Raw genomic sequence first — 22,135 nt, 5'->3', positions numbered from 1 at the left:
ACTGTTTGATAATCTTAACTACACAGAGAGCAGGGATAAATACAAAGACAAAGACAAATATAGCCACGATTAGCAATCTGTGAGGCCCGAGGGCCTTTCACAAGTAGTGCCCCCTAGTGGCCAGTCGTTGCCAAGTTACATAGAACAATAAAAACACAAGAGACAAACTGTCCAAACCCTCTAAAACACCTGCTGAAATCTGATTGGCTGATGGTAGAGCCCAACATCCCAAACCCATGACTGATCACACCTCAAACTCTGCACACAGCCTTTAAGGTTTCGTGTGAATCCATTATTAATTATTATTAATAATGATAGAGCTGTCTAAGTGTATGTAATTAATTTACTATGGCATGAAGTGGCCATATTGTTTACAAATCATAACATCTTTTAATAATTATTTATGTGTATATTGTATTTGACTATGTTAATCTATTTTGAGAATTGTGTGTAAAAATAGATTCACATATTGTACAAATTACATATTGTATCATCTGTTATAAAATGTGAGTGGGGTGGGGGGGTTGCTAAATAGCTCAAAAAGGGAACTTTTTAGGGTTTAAGCCACTGAATCAGAAAAAAAAAAATCTCAATTATTTAACAAGAGCTATACTTGCTTATAACTAATGCGCTCCCAAGTAGTGCAACAGAAAACCATTTGGCTTATGTCTGGGAGAACTGGTGATGCAACAACTGTCCATGTTAGGGAGTTAGGGAAGCAAAATTGGGCATGCGTTCTGGGTAGAAAGAATGGAGGAAAATCTCCTGTCAATCACAGTGACACAAGCCAATTATGACCATCTATGAGCTTGTGTCGGTGGAAGAGGGCAGGTAGCTCACTCCTCCTAGTGTGCTATACGCTGACGCAGTAATAGCAACAGTTGGAATGATGTAGTTGTTGATGCAGTTGTGATTCATGTGTCTTGGTGAAAGCCTTCACCCTCCTCAGTCGGTAGCTGTCATATGTTAGGGGAGGGCGGAATGGTGGATGGGAATTGGCAGGCGACCAATTTGAGGAGAAAAACAAGGCGAGGAAAAGACAGCTGAAATCACATAGCCTAAAACCAGCTTTACAGAGTAAACAGTGATGTGGTTAGTTTGTATTCTGGGTTTGTATTCATCAATGTGAATAAAGCATCATGGCTATGGTGATAAAAACACCGGTGATGGTAATCAGCTTTTCTCTCCCAGTTAATATAGAAAGGTTTCTCCCTCATAGTAAATGCGTGCTATTTCAATCACACAGCTCTCCCTCACTCATTTTATACCCCCAAGCATATTACTGTACCATAATAGTGCCATTATAATGTGACAGCTAGCTAACAAATAGAGGTGAGCAATTTATATGTGCCCTCCAGTCCTCAGCTAATCTAGCCAGAATAAAACTACTCCAACTTCCATCATTCCAGAGTCACATAATCAAGAAATGATTACCTGGTGCAGGTGTGCTGGGATTTACAACAGAACCTAGATGTGGTGTAAGTCTAAAGAAAATGCTTAATTGGAGTTAGATTTGCTTGCGGCAATGAACAGCATGTATAAAAAAAAACACACCTAAGGTCACTGCAAGTGGGACAAATTTTAATGCAGAAGCATATATGGCAACCTGCAGGTAGTCTTACTTGAACTTATTTAAAAAATATATTCTGTAGCCAGAATTAGGGTGAAAAAAAGAAACCCCACACTCAATCTCAAGCAGGAAGAGTCTTGCTGGTCTTCAGTACCAATACAGTACATCTACATTTCTAGTTTTTAGCAGTCACCCTTATCCACCGTGACTTACTTTTTTTTTATTTCAATTTATACAACTGAGCAATTGAAGATTAAGGGCCTTGCCCAGGGGCCCAGCAATGGCAGCTTGGTGGACCTGGGAGTCGAACTCATGACCTTCCGATTAGTAGTCCAACGCCTTAACTAGGCTACCACTTCCAGTAGATATCAAATGTCTATACAACCCTATTATAATATTGCAGTTTTTACTGTTCAAGCTCAATGTCAACTTATTTTCCAGTTTTAATGGGATTACAGCATCCAACAAAATCCAACAAAATTCTACATGGGGAAGGAGTGGGCTTTACAGTAACCTTTTATAGTCCATGTTCTGGGAATAAATTAACCAACTCTTGAGCAAGAATTATTATTATACAGCTGTCAACAATTAAGTGATTCTGAAAGATCTGTTTCTGAACATTTTCTTGATCTTCTTACTTTTATCCAGCTTCCGAAGCCATGGTCCATATCCAAAGCATGTACATTTCCATTTGTGCCATTTTCCAGACACCATTTTCCAGAGCAATTCACATTTATGCAACTGAGATTTAAGGGCCTTTCTCAATGGTCCAACAGCGGCAGCAACATCTTAACCACTTCCAATTGGTACAAGTGGTACAAAAGAATTTCCAAAACATCGTTCGTACCACGGATCATCATTACTGTAAGCAAAAAGTATTTTAATAAAGTGTTTATGTGAGTGCACACTTATGCAACAGTTTTTTTTTGTCCCCTTAAAACATCTTCCTAAACACACGTTTTTCTTGGTTGTTCTATCACATGAACAGTTTGAAAAGATCTGACACGACTGTATGCATAGATGGACATCAGCAGGAATCTTACAAATATAATTATAATGAGGCTACAAGCAAAATATGGATGATGTCAAACAATTTACAAATACAAATGAAGTGGGTTTAAATTGTCATTCCCCTATACAGTATATAGCTTGTATACACTGGACGTAATGCCAATTTCTCAAAAAACAGCACACAAAAATACACCAAACGGCTAATACACAACAGTGTAAAATGAGTGCAACTGTTACAAATAATTTTCCTTGTGAAGGTCAATGAATGATGGTAATTATTATTAATCCACTCTTATTTTATTGTATCAATCAATAATTGTGATGTGATCTTGTGTATCCTCAAATTACTGGTCAGACAACCTGATTTCATAAAGAAGCAGTTTCTTCTTGACAGACAAGATGCTTTTCAGTGGAACAACATAGCTGCACAATTTTTTCACAGTAAATGTACCTTAGAGAATCAAATCTGGGGTGAATGCAAGCAGCATGAAAAACCCTGCCTTGTTCCACTACGCAGATAAATTGACACAGACTTGGTTGTCTGGTGTGGACAATGTGACTTTTCAATTTTTTGAACCAAAACATATACTTGGTTGAAATATATGGCAAGATTTTATAAAAGTGGCACATTATATTGCTTTACTTCTTGGGGATTTAAAGGAAACTAAGCATTACTGTTAAGCATTCTAAACACATGGGCATGCCTTTACTTTAACAAAAACTTCATTTTGTGTTTATTATAGTGTTAATGATTGAAATTAATTACAACTGAGCTGTTTGACCTTGATTCATCTTCGTCAGAGGAGTAAACATCTACAGTGCTGCAGGAGACACCTGAAAGCTATATACATTTTTTCTATATATATTTAAAAATTCAATTCACTGAAGGTGTACAAAGATGTATATTTGTTTCTAGAAGCAGTTGCTTTTGCTTTTTTCCTGAATTTGTCTAGGTAAACTTTGACCTGTGAATTCAAAAACCAATCCAAAATAAAGATAAGGTGAGGTTGCGGCCACCATCTCCTTATGAAGTTCAGGGAATAAATAGACTGTAACATACATAGTATATTTTTGCCCCAAACTACAGGTTCCTGTCTCAATCAATCAATAAATCAATCAATAAATCAATAGGCAGTTGTGGCCTAATGGTTAGAGAGTCTGACTCGTAACCCGAAGGTTGTGGGTTCGAGTCTCGGGCTGGCCATGACTGAGGTGCCCTTGAGCAAGTCAAATCACCCCCCATATGTAACTTCACAATCAGCTAAACTCATAAGTTGATCACTAAAGCAATTACAAATGTTTAAAATGAGCAAAGCCCGTGGCCTTGGATTTCATACAGATATAATTAGGTTCTGATAAATTGATCTTTAGCCTTAATAATTACCTGCTTTACACAGAAAATCAATCATGGGACATGTAAAGCTGCTTATCTACTAGTTATTTAACCGACAACACTGTAAGAACAAGGGGTTATTAGTCATTAGGTCATTAGCTATTGCTTTGCCCTGTTCAGACTTTCTAACTGTCAGGTAGGATCCACTCTCAGCACTTGAGGTTTCTAAAGAAATCCAGCACTGGCTCTCTGAGCACAGCTGTATCAGGAACAAAAGCATTCAGCTTTTAAGCCTAAAACAAGAAGACAGATCTAGGTGAGCTGCGAGAACAGGCTAGAGTCACTTCAGTGAGGGTCAAGGTTCTGGTCACGGTACATGCCCTGCTAACAGAGCTGCCAATCTCAGAGGGAATTTCTGAGGTATTAAATAAAACATGGCTGAGTAATATGCTTGGATAAATAAAAGTTGGCTGGCTAAGAGCCAGTGTCTCAAGATGACATTCAAATAAACCAGTAAGGCACAAGGCACTGCGTAAACGTTAGCTCCAGCTGAACAGCTGTTTACTCGAGGGCATCTTTTAACAACGAAGGTAAAGAATGTTCCATTTTAGCACCACTTTCAACCATGTCCAAATGGTGTCTGTGTTAATCAATATGTATCTGTCCAGATTGTCACTTTAGGGGCTTCCTGACAGATTCTAGCAGCTTCAACTGACAAGATTTTATACATAAACTGGCAGATTTGAGAGAATTAATCTGGTGTCTTATTTCACGAAGGGACGAGAAAGCAATTCATTTGCCATGTCTAACTGCTTATATCATGATAATTGAAACATTTTACAGATTTTAATGACTGCATTTAAAGGGGAAAAAAAGCCTAGCCTAAATGTTCTAATCTTTTGCATGTAAGATGGTAAGAAGTAATTGAAGAAAATATGAACTAAGAACTCTTTATAAATGAAGCAGAAATACTAATCTCAATCATTTAAATTTTAAAATTTTAATATCAGTGTAAAACAAACAACTGTGGAGTTGAGAGCAAAGGTTTGAACCCCTACGATCTTTTAATAGAAAAAAATTAAAATGTATGTGTTTTGACAAAACAATACACCTACAGAAAGAACAAACTAAAATTAAAGGTATCTGTGCCCAGTACTGTCTTCTCACTAATGTTAGCATCCCTGAAATAAATCAGAAAATATTATACTTCAAAACTTCACAATTCTCCAGAACAGCCCTAAAACAGCTTCCTATTTGACATCAAAGTTCTGCTTGTTGGGAGTAAAAGATCACGCTAACAGAATCTGTGGAATGTTTGCATACAACCATTCAAGTTGTTCCACATGCAAATACTAACATCACAGGACCTAACTAATCATTTGTATTACCCATAACTCCTTGGGCATAACAGCAGAATCTGTTTATAATTCATGTAAAATATGTAATCATCTGTACACTAGGTTCCTCTAGTGAGAAGAGACTGGCCGATCACTTAGTCAAGCAACTTCATACCATCAAGGAGAAGGAAATCTTCTGTCCAGTGCAAGACATTTCAACAGCGCCAGACATAACGTTACTAACATCTCGCTGTGTGTACCACTATTTGTGCAACATAGTGAGGAAGTGTATTAAATCATCAGACATTTCAAACATCTACTGGGTTTACTAAAGCATCAGAAGCACTCTGCTTATATGAAGGATTTTGTCCAAAATGTTCTCTTCAATGCTTCATTTACTGTCAGAATGAAAAAAAGTGTGATTGCTGTGACTTTAAACATGGCATGGTTGTTGGTACCAGATGGGCTGGTTTGTGTGTTTTAGAATCTGCTGAAATGTTTGATGAATTTCCATTGGTTGTAAAGAGTAATTATATGATTTACTATACAGGATGTCCAAAAAGTCTCAATACACAAGGGAAATTACCGGTTTATGATCTAAATCTAATTTTCTTTACAAATAATACAAATTTTCAAATTAAATACCCTCTACATGATTGGCATCTTTGTGCTCTTTCTTTTTCCTGTCACACAATGGCCTTTTTTTTTTTTTTTTTGGCAAAGGCAATATGGGTTGGAAATACTTTGGAGGACATTTTGCTAAAAAAGTGTTAATTTCCCCAATGGGTAAGGAGACATTTGGGACACCCTGTAGACTTCCTGGCAGCAAACCAGACTGGTCATTCTCCTCTGATATCTAAAGTTGTTTCAGTCTGCAGATCCTCCGGTCACAGAATTTTCATTGAAGATTTTGCACTATATTTTGTAAACTCTAGAGACTGTTGTGTGTGAAAATCTCACGCGATCAGCAGTTTATAAAATACTCAAACTAGCCCATCTGGCCCCAACAACCATGCCACACAGTTAAAGTCACAGAGATCATACTTTTCCATCCTGATGTTTGATGAACATGATCTGTAGCTCTTGACTTGTATCTGCATGATTGTATGCTTTGTGCTTCTGCCACATGACTGAATGATTAGAAAACTGCGTAAATGTACAGGTGTTCCATATAAAGTGGATTGTGTGTGTGTGTGTGTGTGTGTGTGTGTGTGTGTGTGTGTGTGTGTGTGTGTGTGTGTGTGTGTGTGTGTGTGTGTGTGTGTGTGTGTTTTGACAGTGATTTGTACCAGTGATAGTTAACATTTAACATAATATACATATTTCCTATTCATTCTCCCCTGCGGGTACAAATATTTCCACTTAACTAAATGCGAGGAACAAATAAGCAGTATCAATATAAAAATCCCCAATAGTGCTGACATGGTCATGATAATAATATTGTGCATGAATACTAGTCCAGGCTCATCCTTGAGGTGACACCTCATCTTCCTGTGCATTTCCTTTCATCTCTGAGCTGAAAATGAACAGTTGTGGAGATCAATCTTCAGACTCTTCCACAGATGGAAACTCACTCTTAATGCAGTACTTTATAGACAAGCTGCTTCTCAAGGGAAAAAAAACAGAGCTGATAGATATTTCTCACACAAATGTACCTCAGAGAATCAAATCTGATGTGAATACAAACAGCAGTCCTGTCTGTGTTTCAGTTCCACTATTCAGGCAAAATGATTTTGCAAAATAAGGACACTGGTGCATAGTACTGCTTTATTATTCTGGACTTTAAATGAGGGTTAACCCACACAGCATACCCCCTGAATACCTACAGTACAGCCCAGCTATCCCCCTTACCTTATAAATAAACATGCAAAGAAACCATCCTTGGCTGACTTTTATACAGTAATACACACAAGTTCTTAATATTATGTTTGTTACAGCCTCACTTGCTATTGAAATAGCAAATATGCGTTCTGTACTATTTCTGCTGAAGGACTCTTGATTTTCATGTTTGCCACCAATTACAGTTAATAGCATGCAAATTAATTGCTAGCTATTTGCTGGAAAAGATGCTCAATTAATCCTTAAATACAATGACTTGCAAATTAAGTATGGAGTAAAACAATTCAGTGGCATGGTGGTCTACACACCCCTGTTAATACAGAAGCTAATTGTGATGTTAAAATAATGAAACCAAGATAAATCATGTCAGAACTTTTCCACCCTCAATGTGAAATTACAATGTATAAAAATTAAGGAAAACTAAAAAACCTTAACTAATTCTTTGTTAAAGCTCCTTTTGATTTTATTACACCACCGAATCTTAAAAGTGTCTATCAGCCTGGCACATCTTGACCTGTCGATATTTTCCCACTCTTTCTTGCAAACACATTGTAAAGCTATCAAACTGTCAAGGCATTCTTTGTTGATTCAGATGTATGCTTTTCGGTCGTTGTTATGCTGAAAAGTGAAATTCCTTTTTAATCTTCAGCTTACTAGCAATCATCTAAAGGTTGTGCACTAAAGTTGACTGGTATTTATAGATCTTCAGGATTCGCCTTGATAAAAGCCCCAGTCATGGATGAAGAAATGCAGCTCTAAAACATGATGCTGCCACCACCATGCGGCACAGGGGGCGTGGTGTATCGCTTTTCGATTTTTAGTTTTTGCACCACATTTTGGAATTCTGAATGCTTTTAAAATTGGTCTCATTAGAGAATAACACATTTTACCACAACAACCTTTGAGAGAAAGGACCTTAATTCTAAAGTCCTGAAAATCTTCAAATGGCAGGCTGACCAGCCACTGTCTTAGCAATGACTCCTTTTAAAAATGTCCAATAATCATCTCTTTTCACAATGTTAAGAATGATCCATCTTTTTAGTACACACACACACATTATATATATATATATATATATATATATATATATATATATATATATATATATATATATATATATATATAGCTAGTTTTAATTTAACTATTATTATTATTATTATTATTATTATTATTATTATTATTATTATTATTATTATTATTATTATTCATTCATTCATTTCTACCGCTTATCGGGTCACGGGGAGCCTGTGCCTATCTCAGGCGTCATTGGGCATCAAGGCAGAATGAAGTGCCAACCCTGAATGGAGTGCCAACCCGTCACAGGGCACACACACTCTCATTCACTCACACACTACGGACAATTTTCCAGAGATGCCAATCAACCTACCATGCATGTCTTTGGACCGGGGGAGGAAACCAGAGTACCCGGAGGAAACCTAGAGGCACGGGGAGAACATGCAAACTCCACACACACAAGGCAGTGGTGGGAATCGAACCCACAACCCTTGGAGGTGTGAGGCAAATGTGATAACCACTAAGCCACCGTGCGCCCCCGATTATTATTATTATTATTATTATTATTATTATTATTATTATTATTATTATTAGCATCCACCATAGATATCTCTGTGATTTAGCTGTTACAGTAGAAACAATAAAACATTAGCACAAGTGCATTAATATAAAAGTGTGATTTGCCTTGCAGCTACAATTATAAAAAAAATTAAGTAACTTATTAAATTAAGTAAATGATAAAAATATTCAGGAATTCAACAGCCCAGTGGTATACAGGAGGTTACACATGGAGAGATAAATCAGTTCTTTTGGCACTTGCCTGTAGCATAGCAGTATTTACAGAATAAAATGAGGGCATCTAATTTCATCACTGATTATAAATACGTTGAGAATTTTAAAAAATCGGATCTTCCATATTCAGTGTCACAGAGATCAAGTAGCTGTGTGAAACAAGGCCAATGTTGCATGTCTTTCAGCACATTAACATCTCTTAACTTCAGCCGCACCGCACTAGCAAACACATTTATCATCCCTGTCTGCCAGAGAGAAGCAAAAATCCCCAGCTGTCATGTGTGTCATGACACAGAGGCTGTACCTCCCTCCGGGTGAGACAGGCTTTCTGAGATTCCCCTTTTAGCCTTGTGAAGTGAATGAAGTGCTCCCTAACACACACATACTGTATCCTCAACCTGGAAATCAAAATTATTCATAAGGAACAGGTTCTAAATCGGGATAAAGTTTTTCAAGCAATACCTTTATCAAAGTTTAGAACAGCAACGCTATCAGTAAATAGCACTAAACAGCTGTCGGTAAAGACTTTCATATTGCATGTAATACGATTTATACTAAAACTCTGTTTAATGCTCGGTTCTGATCATTCGTTCAGAAGGTGGTGTTAAATTGTGCATAGCAGTTGCTCTGATGATCAGTTTGTACTTTATTTATTCGCTTTTTTGTGATTTGTTATGGGACTTGTAATGTAATGGTAGATGCTTTTATTTGGTTTATCATATCAGGATCTCATACATCTTTTGTAAGCGCTCAATTTGTGATAAATAAAAAATCTTTTCAACACAGGAAAGTGTTTCTTTGTGGTTTCTCAGTTATATGACAAGCTACATACATGTCTTATAGGCTTCGAGAGAGAGCAGGACAACGAATCGACAGACTGAGGTTCCCTTTTGAGTCTGGTTCATCTCAAGGTTTCTTCCTCTTCCATCTAAGGAAGATTTTACTTGACACAATCACCTCAGTCTTGCTCATTAGAGACAAATACAGTACAAAAACTTTTAAATATTAGTCTAATATTAATCTTGAACCTTTGTCTAATATTAATCTTTTATACTATACTTTTTTGTACTATAGTTCTTGTGTACTGTAAAGCTGCTTTGAGACAATGTCCATTGTTAAAAGTGCTATACAGATAAAACTGAATTAAATTAACCTGAGATAGAAATGGATAAAATCGTTTGAAACGTTTAATGAATAATTAATTAGCAATCATCATTGGCACAATAAAACACTCTGAGGTGCTTTTACTGGAAAATTATCAACTTTGTGGCTGTAACAGTAATGTGGTCTTTTATTTATGGATGTATTATCAGAAGCAATGTAATAAGAAACTGCGATTCAGCGATAAAACATTAAACGCCATCTATAATCCTATATAAAACTGCATGCACAAAAAACTTCAGTTATACAGTACTGTATGTGTAGTTGTGTGTAATAACGTGTTATCTTTACAAACAATATAGTATAACGTATAGGTCAGAATTTTGTGATCAGTATGTCGTGATGTTACGTTTAAATGTTTAAATCCTATCACAACCTTATTTAAACCAACAAAGTAATCATATTATTATCTTTTTTCAAGCCGTTCTCTTTATTTTCAGTGCAAATATTTCATTAGCAGCCTTTTATAGCCAGACATAATCTGGATTCATAGGAATGAATCTTTGTGTTAATGGAAAACAAAAATATCATTTATCATCACTAATTACCAAAGCCACAGACCCGATGTTAATTGAATAACAATGCTTAATTGAGAGTTCCAGGAAAATATCAATAATGAGAAAGAAACCTCTGAACAAAGCGGTATAGTTATATCGGTGTTTCTTGCACAAAAAATAATAAAGTAATACACTGTGCACGTTTTCCTGGCTGCATCTCAGTTAGATATGATTCAGCCTAAATGATTAAATATACAGGATACAAAACACATCTATTCTCTCCTGTTACACAATTCACATTCAAATGAAATGATAATATGTGTAATTCTGGCTAATACTGTAACGTCTCACCCTTTCAGAAGAAATCCCCAGACTTGCATTCGCACCTCCACCTACGCAGCTACACAGAAGTACAGGAGGAGCCTAAAAGAGTTAATACTACCTGGGGATGTCAGGTGCGTACAATAAACAAAGGCATCAGCTGAGCTGTGAAAAGGAAAATGTAAAAAAAAAATTCAATTTCCTCTAAATTTGTTGACTCTGTGATCTCGCCTTATCTGCTGAGGGATGAAATTGGCATCTGATGAGCCCTTGAATTGGATCTGAAAGGCATCAGATGAGTCTCTCGGTCAGTCAGGGAGACACTCTGGAGAACACTGGCATCTATTTTAATGACAGGTTGAACAGTGAGATGGGGAAAAAAGGTCAAGCTGGGACACAACCCCTAGTCAGATACAAAATCATCTGATTCTACTTGAGAGCTTTTAGTGCTTACACACCTGAGTACAAGGATCCCTGACTTCAAATGGCGGGGATGGCACCTGCACCCGGGCACGAGCTCACGACGCACCGGAGGATGGCTTATGACATGATGATATAATCAATAACAATTTGGGGGTAAAACGCATGATCAGTTCCAAGTGGTGCATGCCTGCTCTCCTAATGCACAGTGAACGGAGGGTAAGTAAAATCCGTTACCTTCAGCCAGAAGGCGCATCGCGTGCACGAACGACGGATCCAAGCTTTCTTTCTCAGCCAGAAGCTCGGGCAGGTACTTGTCCTGGTCCATGATTCACCTCGGTCCCGAACACGGCAAAGTGAGAAATGACAATGTTTTATGTATTATTTTAAGCTTGCTTTAAAAATCACTGTCTGGTTAGTGACAGCAGGTGACAGTCGGTGTGCGCGCGCGCTCGGTAAACGCGTTGTGGGATAAATCACGGCTGCGCACCCATGTCCTCGCGCTCGGTTTAAACGCGAGACGCCGCGGATGATCCTCCCTCCTCCGCCGGAGAATCTGCGCTGTAACCACGCCCACGGAGCGCCTGATTGGCTGCCTCGGAGGACACAAGTGACTCCTGGCAACAGTCCTTGCTTTATACAAGTGCACCACGTATGGTCTGAAATCCATCCCTGCCTCCATCCCTACGTAGTGCACTTAATATCACATGAGGAGCTATTTGGGTGTCTCTCATCTTCTCTACATGAGCTTGTAGTTCATTTAATAACCTCTTCAAGATTTTTGGGGTTAGATCTGGGCCCTAAAAAAGGACCCTAGGAAACAAAAAAGACCTGAAAATTGTCTAGGGATGAACAAAGTTCCTAAATGTGTCAGAAAGTTTAACCCAACATGTGTAACTGCTTTGCCACTGGATGTAAAATATGTTAATGTTCACGCCATCATGTCTATACAGCAAGTTACTCTTGCATTGCATCCTTGTAGTCAGTAACTACGTTGGAACTACTAAACTGTAGCGTTTCTTATCTCTTATTACACCTTTTGTATCCTTAGTGTGTATCTTTATTGGGTTATCAAGTCATTGTTGTACACGTTTAAAGCTTTACTCAAAAAATTGGGCTGTAATCATGGCCGCTATTGTCAGGTCCAAAACCAGGACTAGCCAAGACAAGTCTTAAAGAGGTCAAATGAAAGAATGAGACTGGGTCAATATCAAGACTAAAACCACCCATTTGAATTAATTTGTGCATTGTACAAAACAAAGACTTTTTGTTAAACTTGTGAAAAGAAAAGACAGCATTATATTTACAAACTCTCAGTCAAGGCCAAGACCATATTTTTTCAAGACTAACGCATCTCACAACCAAAATTTGACATTGTAGATTTTACACTGTATCCACATTGTAAGGTGAAATATAGTACCACCATTAGAACCGTCATGAATATACACAGTTTACTCCACTTTTTTTTTTTACTCTCTATGTGGAGTTTTGTGTTCTCTCTGGATCCATCTGCATTTTGTTCAGATTTCCTCCTATCTCTTAACACCATGCTACACTGCCCTTACTTGTGTGAAGGTGTGTATGCGTGGTCCTATCCAGGGTGTCCCATTCGTTATGAGTTTAGTGATCCCAAGATAAGCTCAATATCATTCACTGTGTTTGAATGGAGTGGTAAATGAAGATGATTGATTGTAAAGTTAATTAATGAGTGGACCTGAGATGACTATCAGTTGCTCCTGATTATGGTTGCCTTGCTTAATTGAGGAAAGCACAACATCTATTAAACAACGTGCTTAAAATAATAGCTGAACGACACTTAGAATGATTTAACTGTTAGAGCAGTGAAATTGTGTGGAGCGAAGAAAAAAAAACAAAGGTAAGCAATTGAACAAGTGATCTGTCTTAAGGAAGACAAGTGTTCCATATTCATAGCAGGGTACAAGGTCAGCTCGATTTGTCGCGTCCATGAATACTAATCAGTTGCTTTGTTGTGTTGCCTCCGTTTGCCAAGATTGATTAGGCATGTGTGACAGTCGGTCTATAGAGGGAAAACATGCACTAACACGCATACACTCAAATATGAGGAGGGGATAAAGAGAGATACAAGGGAGATAGAAAAAGCAAGCTTACCTAATTAATGACTGAATTGATTACAGTGTTGATGGCAAACATCTGTACACCCAGGGTCACACTTTATAATGCACCATCTCACAAAAACACAGCTGTACTTCAACACCACTCTAAAGTATATGGTGACATCGTATATTGTTGTAGTTTTTCCAACTAGCAGTACCCTTTGAGATTTCTTAGCATTTTCGCTTCATATACTATTAAAAAATGTGCGAAAATATGAGCACAATCCTGTAATTCTGGAGTCCCTGATGATCGTATCGACTCGCTCTATCCTAATTTTGCTGGCTCACCCTCTCCCAGGTTGCTTGTAAAACTTTTTCCAGTTTTTTTGTCAGGACAAATAATAAATATCAAGAACATACACTAAACCAAAAGTAAACTCTCCTAATAAAATCTAGCTTTTGTGCAAAAAGAGCCACAAAAAACAGCTTTGGTTTTTTTTGCCCTGAAAGCTCTTTTAAATGTATGATCCTTATACTATAGTGGTTAGTCATCCACTATTGATTCCACTCTGTCCAGCTTAGATTAATTTACTTCATTATACATACTTCCCTCTGAAAAGCATAGACGTTTTGGTTTTAACCTCACATGAATCATATTAATCCATTTGCCATGTGCTTTAATTCAAAAGCTAAACCACAGAATTTTCATCTCTTTCATGAGTAAAATAGCAACTAGGAAGTCTATGTAACTTAATAAGGTTATTTTCTTTACAATTCCATTTGAAAAGAGCATCTTGGGGGGAAAAAAGATTTACAAACAAGATTAGAATTTATGAATAAATCAATAAAAGGAAAAATGTGAGGTGAGAAATAAGAAGCTGTGTAGAATAACACATTTACATCATACTTGATGTGATCAGAAATCCAAGATGTAAGAAAAAAGGATTCCAATAAGAAAATAGAAAAAATAAATAAAAATGCTTATGATTTTAAAAAATGTTTAACTAGACCATCATTAGTACATGACAGATAGTACAGAACGGCTATAGACATTAATATCGCATGAGCATTACCCAATTAGTGACAGCTCGGTTTAATCATTATATAATTAGTCAACAGTGTAATTAGTGCAATTTCATGTTGTAGACCATAATGAATGCCTTCATGGCAACATAGATGTTGCAACACATTTTTTGCAACATCAAAACATATTAATTTATGGTCCTTCTACCTGATCAGATTGGCTTAATTGTGTACAATAGCGTTAGTTTTGAATAAGAAAGTTGCGTCACTTGTGTCTTTTCAGATTCAGGTGACTTTTGTCTAGCAACTTTTGTAAATAAAAGGATGTTCTGATTATATCCGGTTAGATCTTACTTTAGAATCATAGCTGATGAGGGAATATTAATGATTATTATATATTACAAGCTATATTACAATGCATATTATTTTGTTTATGATAAATCAAAATACGATATTATACTCTACCCTACTCCTATGTTTGACTTTTAGGATGAAGGTGCCTGAGTTAGCAGCATATCAGGAAAGTGTTTGTCCTCCTAAAATAAATTCTGTCCCTTTCAGAAGGCAGAATACAGATTGCTTGCTTATCTTATGTCCTTCTCAGAGAAGGCAATCCTTACCATTAAGAGTTCTACATTAAGATCTATAGTATAAAACTCTGTCTGAGAAATGATTCTCATTCATTTATTTCTACCGCTTAATCGATCTTCTCAGGTCACGGGGAGCCTGTGCCTATCTCAGGCATCATCAGGCATCAAGGCAGGATACACCCTGTACGGAGTGCCAACCCATCACAGGGCACACACACTCTCATTCACTCACACACTACAGACAATATTCCAGAGATGACAATCAACCTACCATGCATGTCTTTGGACCGGCGGAGGAAACCGGAGTACCCGGAGGAAACCCCCGAGGCACGGGAGAACATGCAAACTCCACACACACAAGACGGAGGCGGGAATCGAACCCCCAACCCTGGAGGTGTGAGGCGAACGTGCTAACCACTAAGCCACCATGCCCCCCCCCCCCACTGAGAAATGATTTAACAAATGTAAATGTATTATGCTTTAATTATGATCATTATAAAATCTAATAAAAACAATTAGGAGTTTAACAACAGGACCAGCCTATAACTGACATGATACAGTGTCTCAACGATGAGTGAAGGTTTTTTTTTACGTAAATAGTGGTCTTATACTGTCTAATATCTGTTTAAAGAAAGGCCTATATTCCAATTTCAACAGGATTATATTTTACGGTGAATTGTGTGCGTTTTTTAATATTTCCTAAAGCAGCTTGCAGGTGGATCTTTTCTTGATCTTTTCATAAATTACAGATTGTCAGATATATCCGTTCACTGTTTTAATATAATGACACTGCTCAGTAGCACATTGTTAGCATGTAAAATTAGAGGGTGTTTCAAAATCATTATTTACTGATTGCTCAGATTAATTTGCTCTTCTATACTATTCAGTTCAGTGGCTTTTTAGAGCTCTCTAGTGGCTGTACATAAACCTGCACGATCAATAGACAGCAATTCTACTTGGTTGAAAGGTGCTATTAATGTTTTGTATTCTGTCAGAGAAAGTGAAGGGGCAAAAATACATATTTATGATGCCCATCATTTGAGGTAATGGCAGCTTAGTGGTTGCTGTTTGGGAGCTTGTTATTTTAAATCCCCAAACTATCAGAGAGCTACAGTTGGGTCTTTGAAACAATTCATTCTCAGTTTCTCAGTCGTAAATCTACCACACGAATGTAAATGTAAACATTTCAATGCTGAATGCACACTTTAATTCCTATCCAAAGGTAAATCATTGAAACTATTGTATAAGTATCACTGCAGTAATAGTGCTGCCAAGTGAATTTAATATATAGTGCTCGCTATTGATATTAGGACTCATTATGGATTAACAATATATCAAATACTAAAGCACACATAAATGTTTGTAACGCAGGAACCTGTTCTTGGCTGAGATTTCATAAAGGTGATGGATGATGTTGTGGCCACACCATGTGTTAGATGTAGTTTATCTAATGGTCAGAAGATCTAATGCTGGTCAGAGTAAATTGACTTTGTGCCTCAGAGCATGCTCTCTAACAAAATTCATGATTACAAGCACTGTTAAATGGTGCTGAGGTGTGTGTGTCTCTCTCACACACACATACACACTCTCTCTCTCTCTCTTTGTGTGTGTGTGTGTGTGTGTGTGTGTGTGTGTGTGTGTGTGTGTGTGTGTGTGTGTGTGTGTGTGTGTGTGTGTGTGTGTGTGTGTGTGTGTGTGTGTGTGTATGGAGGACTAGATATCCTTATAATGATATGAATATGCGACAGACTTGACCTTGTGGAGACATATGGCTGAACCCTATGAGGAAAAATATCTTTTATAATACTAAAAAGGAAATCTACAAACATATGCAGGCAGGTGAATTGCTTATGCTATTCAAAAATATCCCCTAGCTATGAATGTCTGTGCATAGTGCTTTGCAATGGACTGGCTTCTCAGCCGGGGTAAATTCTCCCAAGCCCAGAATTACATGGATATAATAATAATAAATAGGTTACAGTTAGTACAAAATGCAGCTGCCAGAGTTCTCACCAGGACAAGAAAGTATGACCATATAACCCCAATTTTATCATCTCTACACTGGCTACCTGTTAAGTTTAGAATTGATTACAAACTGCTGCTACTTACGTACAAGGCTCTTAATGGTTTAGCTCCCATGTATCTAACTAGTCTTCTAACACGTTACAATCCTTTAGATAAAAAATCTCACAACTCCTGGTAATTCCCAGAATACCCAAGTCTACTAAAGGTGGTAGAGCGTTTTCATATTTAGCTCCCAAACTTTGGAATAGTCTTCCTGATAGTGTTCGGGGCTCAGACACACTTTCCCAGTTTAAATGTAGATTAAAAACTCATCTGTTTAGTCAGGCGTACACATAATACATCCCATAATATCATGCACCAGTACATCAGACATGCACATTTTTATGAACAGCAGATATGTTAATCCCTCTCCACTGCTTCTCTCTTTGTACCCATCCTGAGGCATCCAGACATAGTACCACCTCCCAACATTCTCTGTGGGACGAAGCCTTTGGACGTCCACTGAGCCGAGGCCGACTCTAAGAATCCTGAGACATCTCCATTTAGACTCTGTGATACTAAGGAGATCCGAAGTCCATGATCCTTACACCAATACATCATTTGTTTGACTGTATATTACAATCACACCCCAGTGTCACCCATATGAGGATGGGTTCCCCCTTGAGTCCGGTTCCTCTCAAGGTTTCTTCCTTTACCAATTTAAGGGAGTTTTTCCTTGCCACTGCTGCCTGAGTGGCCTCAATCTTGCTCATTGGGGATAAATACATACACAATGTGAACTATTTATATCTATTAATAATCTTGAATTTTTTTTTTTATTCTGTTCATTCTTTTTCTTTTATTATTCGTTATTTCTTTTATTATTCCTATGTTTACCTTCTGCTCTATGTTTATGTTCTGTTAAGCTGCTTTGAGACAATGTCTATTGTAAAAAGCGCTATACAAATAAATGAATTGAATTGAACTGATATTTTCCGGGTCCACTGCAACCCTGAACAAAATAAACAAATAAAAATAAGGTTTTGAAAATGAATCAGGGATTTTCTTTCAGATGAGTGAGATTGTTGGGCTTAAATGTAGGTGTTGGTGTTGCAATCTATAAAGTAATAATAGTAGTAATAATAGTATATATAATTAAATAATTAAACAAAAATTGGATACAATAAATAAAATAAAACAGTCACATTATTAAATAACGGAAAAGCCAGAAAAAAAGAAAGAAATTACAGTATAAAATATTAAACCATCTCATCAAAAAGAAGCTCATATAAATTAGGATTAAAAATACAATATTTTAACCACTACAAAGAATCGACAAAGTACTACAAAGTAAACATAAAGTGCGATTAAATGTATGGGAAAAAGTTAGATGCTAAAGTGAAAAAAATGTTGGGTTTTTATTCCAGGTTTATTTACAATCAATAATAAATGAAGTCTGATTTATTTTTATTGATGATATGTTCCAGCATTTCCAGCCTTTATGCATTTTCCCCATTCAACAGTCCTGTAGGTTTATAGTTGTAGTATTGGGAACAAGAAATCAACCATGAGCCTTTTGTAATTCTTCACAAGGCAAAAGGAGTGTGAATGTGCCTGACGTAGTCGTAGTGGATTTGTTATTTTAGCTGAGACCCAGGATGCAGAAGGCAGCAACCCTCTGTGTGAATTATTAAGCAGTATAAGTGTGGGGCAATGGGAGCAATGCAGATGGGGAAAGAGGATATTAAAGCTTGCTCACTTTGGGAACTAATGGTCCCAAGTCTAAGACCCTGAAGTCTCATTAACCTACTGTTTCACTCTGCAGGGTTTTTCTCTTTTTCCATTCTTTGCTATATATTTCCTCAATAATAGGTACTCTAGCCAACAGAGGCTGTCCTTTCTGCTTTGCAGTGATATTTTGGTAATAATGGGTTAATATGGTACATTAGTTTTGTATTACATCTGCATCTGCTCTGCTTTTGATAATAGCCTTGAAAGTGGAGAGGTGATAATCCAGAAGCTGACAACTTTGCATTTCATGATCTATCAATTCAGATAGCACTATTGAAAATTAATCAAGACCGATTTGTTGTTAATACTGACAAATGTACAAAATGAATGTGGAATTACTCAAACCACAAAAGGCACTTCTTTGTGTTGCATCCCAAATTACAGATCTGCATGAGATATCTGCATAATGTTGTGCCTCAAGCTAAAGGTGGCCCTCTGAGAAATAAGAACATGGCCCTGCAACAGTTAAATTACCCAAAGGCTTGGCTTAGCACTTGCAAATAAAGTAAAAGTAAGATGAAAGTGATGATGATCTCAGCATGCCAAAAGAGGTAGGTCCTCCTGCTGTTAAGTGCAGCTCAAAGGTGTAAGCACAAAGAAATCTAAAACAATGTAAAGAGAAAAGAAAAGAAAGCAGAAGAGGAAGTGATATAATCATACATCAAATTTAATATCACGGTTGAACTCATTGAAGATGAGGAGAGAACTATATACAAAATAATGTAGGCATGCTTACACCATCTGTTTCTGTACTGCAATGCACCAGTGAAGTTCTGCATTTAGAGAGAGCATGGCATGGAAATAGGTTTGAAAATAGTGTTTTATATTAAAAAAGTTTGTATCTGCAGATCTAGTCAGTCTAGTCTTTTGTATATTCACCTAATTTCCCCAGGTTTTCCTCTGGACATATCAGTTTCCTCCCAACATCAAAAAACTAAAGCGCTATGCGGATTGGGGGCTCTGCTTCACCTAGGTGTGTAGGATGGTTTATGTATTTTGCTGTGTGATTGGCAGGCTTTTTATTCAAAAGTGTATGCCCAGGATAAGCTCCAGATCCACAATGACTCTGACCGGGATTAAAAGGTTAGTGAAGTTAAAGAATTTGTTCATATAAGACTCATACTAAAATTCCTGAATGCTTTAGAGTGAAATCGATCAGAATTTTGTCTATCACTGGCCAGAATATCTAGAGCCAAGAACGCTATTTTGGCGAGTTCCCTGGTGGTCCAGTGTTTAGAAACCTGCAATTTGATCCCGGCGTCTAGTTTTGATTACTGGGCAGGCAGGCAACCCATGTATTGGCTTTTTGTACTGAGTCTTACACTTACTGTGCCAGTCCCAAACCCAGATAAAAATGGGTGTAGTCCCAGGAAGGGAATCTAGAGTGAAACTTGTGCCAACCAAGGATCTGCTGTGTTTTTTTGCTCATACTGAGGAGCCCATTAGCAAATTCATTAATGTTTGTCTTGTGTTTGAAAACCCTACCATAGAAGGGAGGTTGTGGATTAATGGTTAGAGAGTCTGACTCCTAACCCTAAGGTTGGGGGTTTGAGTCTTAAGCCAGCCCCGACTGAGGTGCCCTTGAGCAAGGCACTGAACACCCCCAACTGCTCCCCGAGCACCGCAGCACAAATGGCTGCCCACTGCTCTGGGTGTGTGTTCACGGTATGTGTGTTCACTGCTGTGTGTGTGCACTTTGGATGGGTTAAATTCGAAGAACAACTTCTAAGTATGGGTCACCATACTTAGCCGTATGCTTGAACTATACAGATCAAGAGAAATGTCTCCTATGGTAGAAACAAAGTAGACCACAGTTTTTAATCCATGGGAGATGGATGTAGCCAAATAAATAATGATGTAGCCAAGTCTTTTTTGTCAGTGTGTGGGCTCAATTGTTGCTTAAAGGTACGATATATATTTACTCTTTTCATGCTAGAATTAAACATCTAAATTAATGCTGCTGTGACAATGACCTGGTCAGATAGGTCTTGCCATTACTTCTAGTTTACAATGTCTATGCAACCTTCTTTACTTCAGTGTGGCCTTGCAGGATTCAGATAAGCCAATATTCTGTCACCCACAATTATCTCCACAGAGAGGTAACCAGTAGAAGAACATTTAATCACTGCCTGTGGGAAGGAAAGAAAGAAAGAAAGAAAGAAAGAAAGAAAGAAAGAAAGAAAGAAAGAAAGAAAGAAAGAAAGAAAGAAAGAAAGAAAGAAAGAAAGAAAGAAAGAAAGAAAGAAATATTCTTTTCCATCAGTATGAAGGAGATAAAATCTTTTTCTTCTGGCTTTTGATTTGGAGGTCAGGTCTTTGCTGGGCAAAGTTATGCGCTTAAAAATATCCAAACTAAACCATTTTGTAACCCGTACATGTTCAAGATTTTCAGACCACTGTTGAAAAATTAGATTCACAATTCAGTAGTTTATTCATTCATATTGCTATTTAAATGGAGTGAGCAGATAGCTTCAGGTACTTTGTGTATGCTTTAAAAAAGGAATTATGTCTGGAGGCAAGAAAACAAATTAGATGTCTTAATATGCTTTAATTTCTATTGTACTACTGAATGAGTAAGCTTTACAGTCTTTAGAGAAAACTATATGGTAAGGTTTTATTGGCTTACCTGCTTAGCTGCTGATGAATTAATGTAAATCTTTGAACATGAGATAATTGAGTGTGATATAAGTATTTGAGGGGCAGAAGTCATGAATGATGACTGAAACAATATTCCATAGAGAACCAGCTTTTCTTTAGATTCTTAGGAAACCAGGAAGCAACAATCTCCTTTAGTAATAATGGGGGCAGCATTCACAGAAACCTGTCAGTTGAAGATTAGAAACATCTCACAAAGGCATTGCTTGTGTGGGGGATCTGGTTGAGGTACCAGAACTAGCAATTACATCCCTTTCAATATTTATACCGTGATCACCTGAAGCATATGAATAAGTTTTTAGTTTGTCATAACAAAGCAGATAAAAATACTAAACACTACACACTGGACATTGCATTATGCTGTCTTATGTTGAGAGATGGCCTATTTTGTTTTTGATTGCTACTGTATGTTGTTGGGTATCTGAACATTCCAAGCTGACATGAAGTTTCAGTAAAATCGAAACATCCAGGTGAAGATCTTCAATTCAATGCCAGGTGACTTTCCCCCTATACTTTTTTGTTTTAACTTGGATTCCACCTTGTAATGTTGTAAATGAACATCTTTATCTATCTATCTATCTATCTATCTATCTATCTATCTATCTATCTATCTATCTATCTATCTATCTATCTATGTAATGTATATATAGTATTATGTTATATCAATTAATTGTACTTCAGTTAATAGTTTTAGGTAAGTTT

The 22,135-nt window shown here is 37.2% G+C and overlaps 1 protein-coding gene across 2 annotated transcripts in view; it reads right to left on the bottom strand.

Annotated features, from left to right (window-relative positions):
* khdrbs2 (KH domain containing, RNA binding, signal transduction associated 2) overlaps window positions 1-11,886 on the bottom strand; it is a 104,097-nt gene extending 92,211 nt beyond the window's left edge. For both annotated transcript variants that reach the window (XR_007140290.1, XM_027174826.2), the window contains exon 1: window positions 11,533-11,886. Coding sequence is in view for 1 of the 2 variants with exons in the window: in XM_027174826.2 (XP_027030627.1) it covers window positions 11,533-11,623 (91 nt within the window). In the remaining variant the exon portion in view is untranslated. The remainder of the gene's footprint in view (window positions 1-11,532) is intronic.
* Window positions 11,887-22,135: the final 10,249 nt, after the last annotated feature.

The sequence above is a fragment of the Tachysurus fulvidraco genome, chromosome 4 (assembly GCF_022655615.1).
Source record: "Tachysurus fulvidraco isolate hzauxx_2018 chromosome 4, HZAU_PFXX_2.0, whole genome shotgun sequence".
Lineage (NCBI taxonomy): Eukaryota > Metazoa > Chordata > Actinopteri > Siluriformes > Bagridae > Tachysurus > Tachysurus fulvidraco.
Note: the sequence above shows the minus strand (reverse complement) of the source record. Positions and strands in the feature narration are given on the sequence as shown.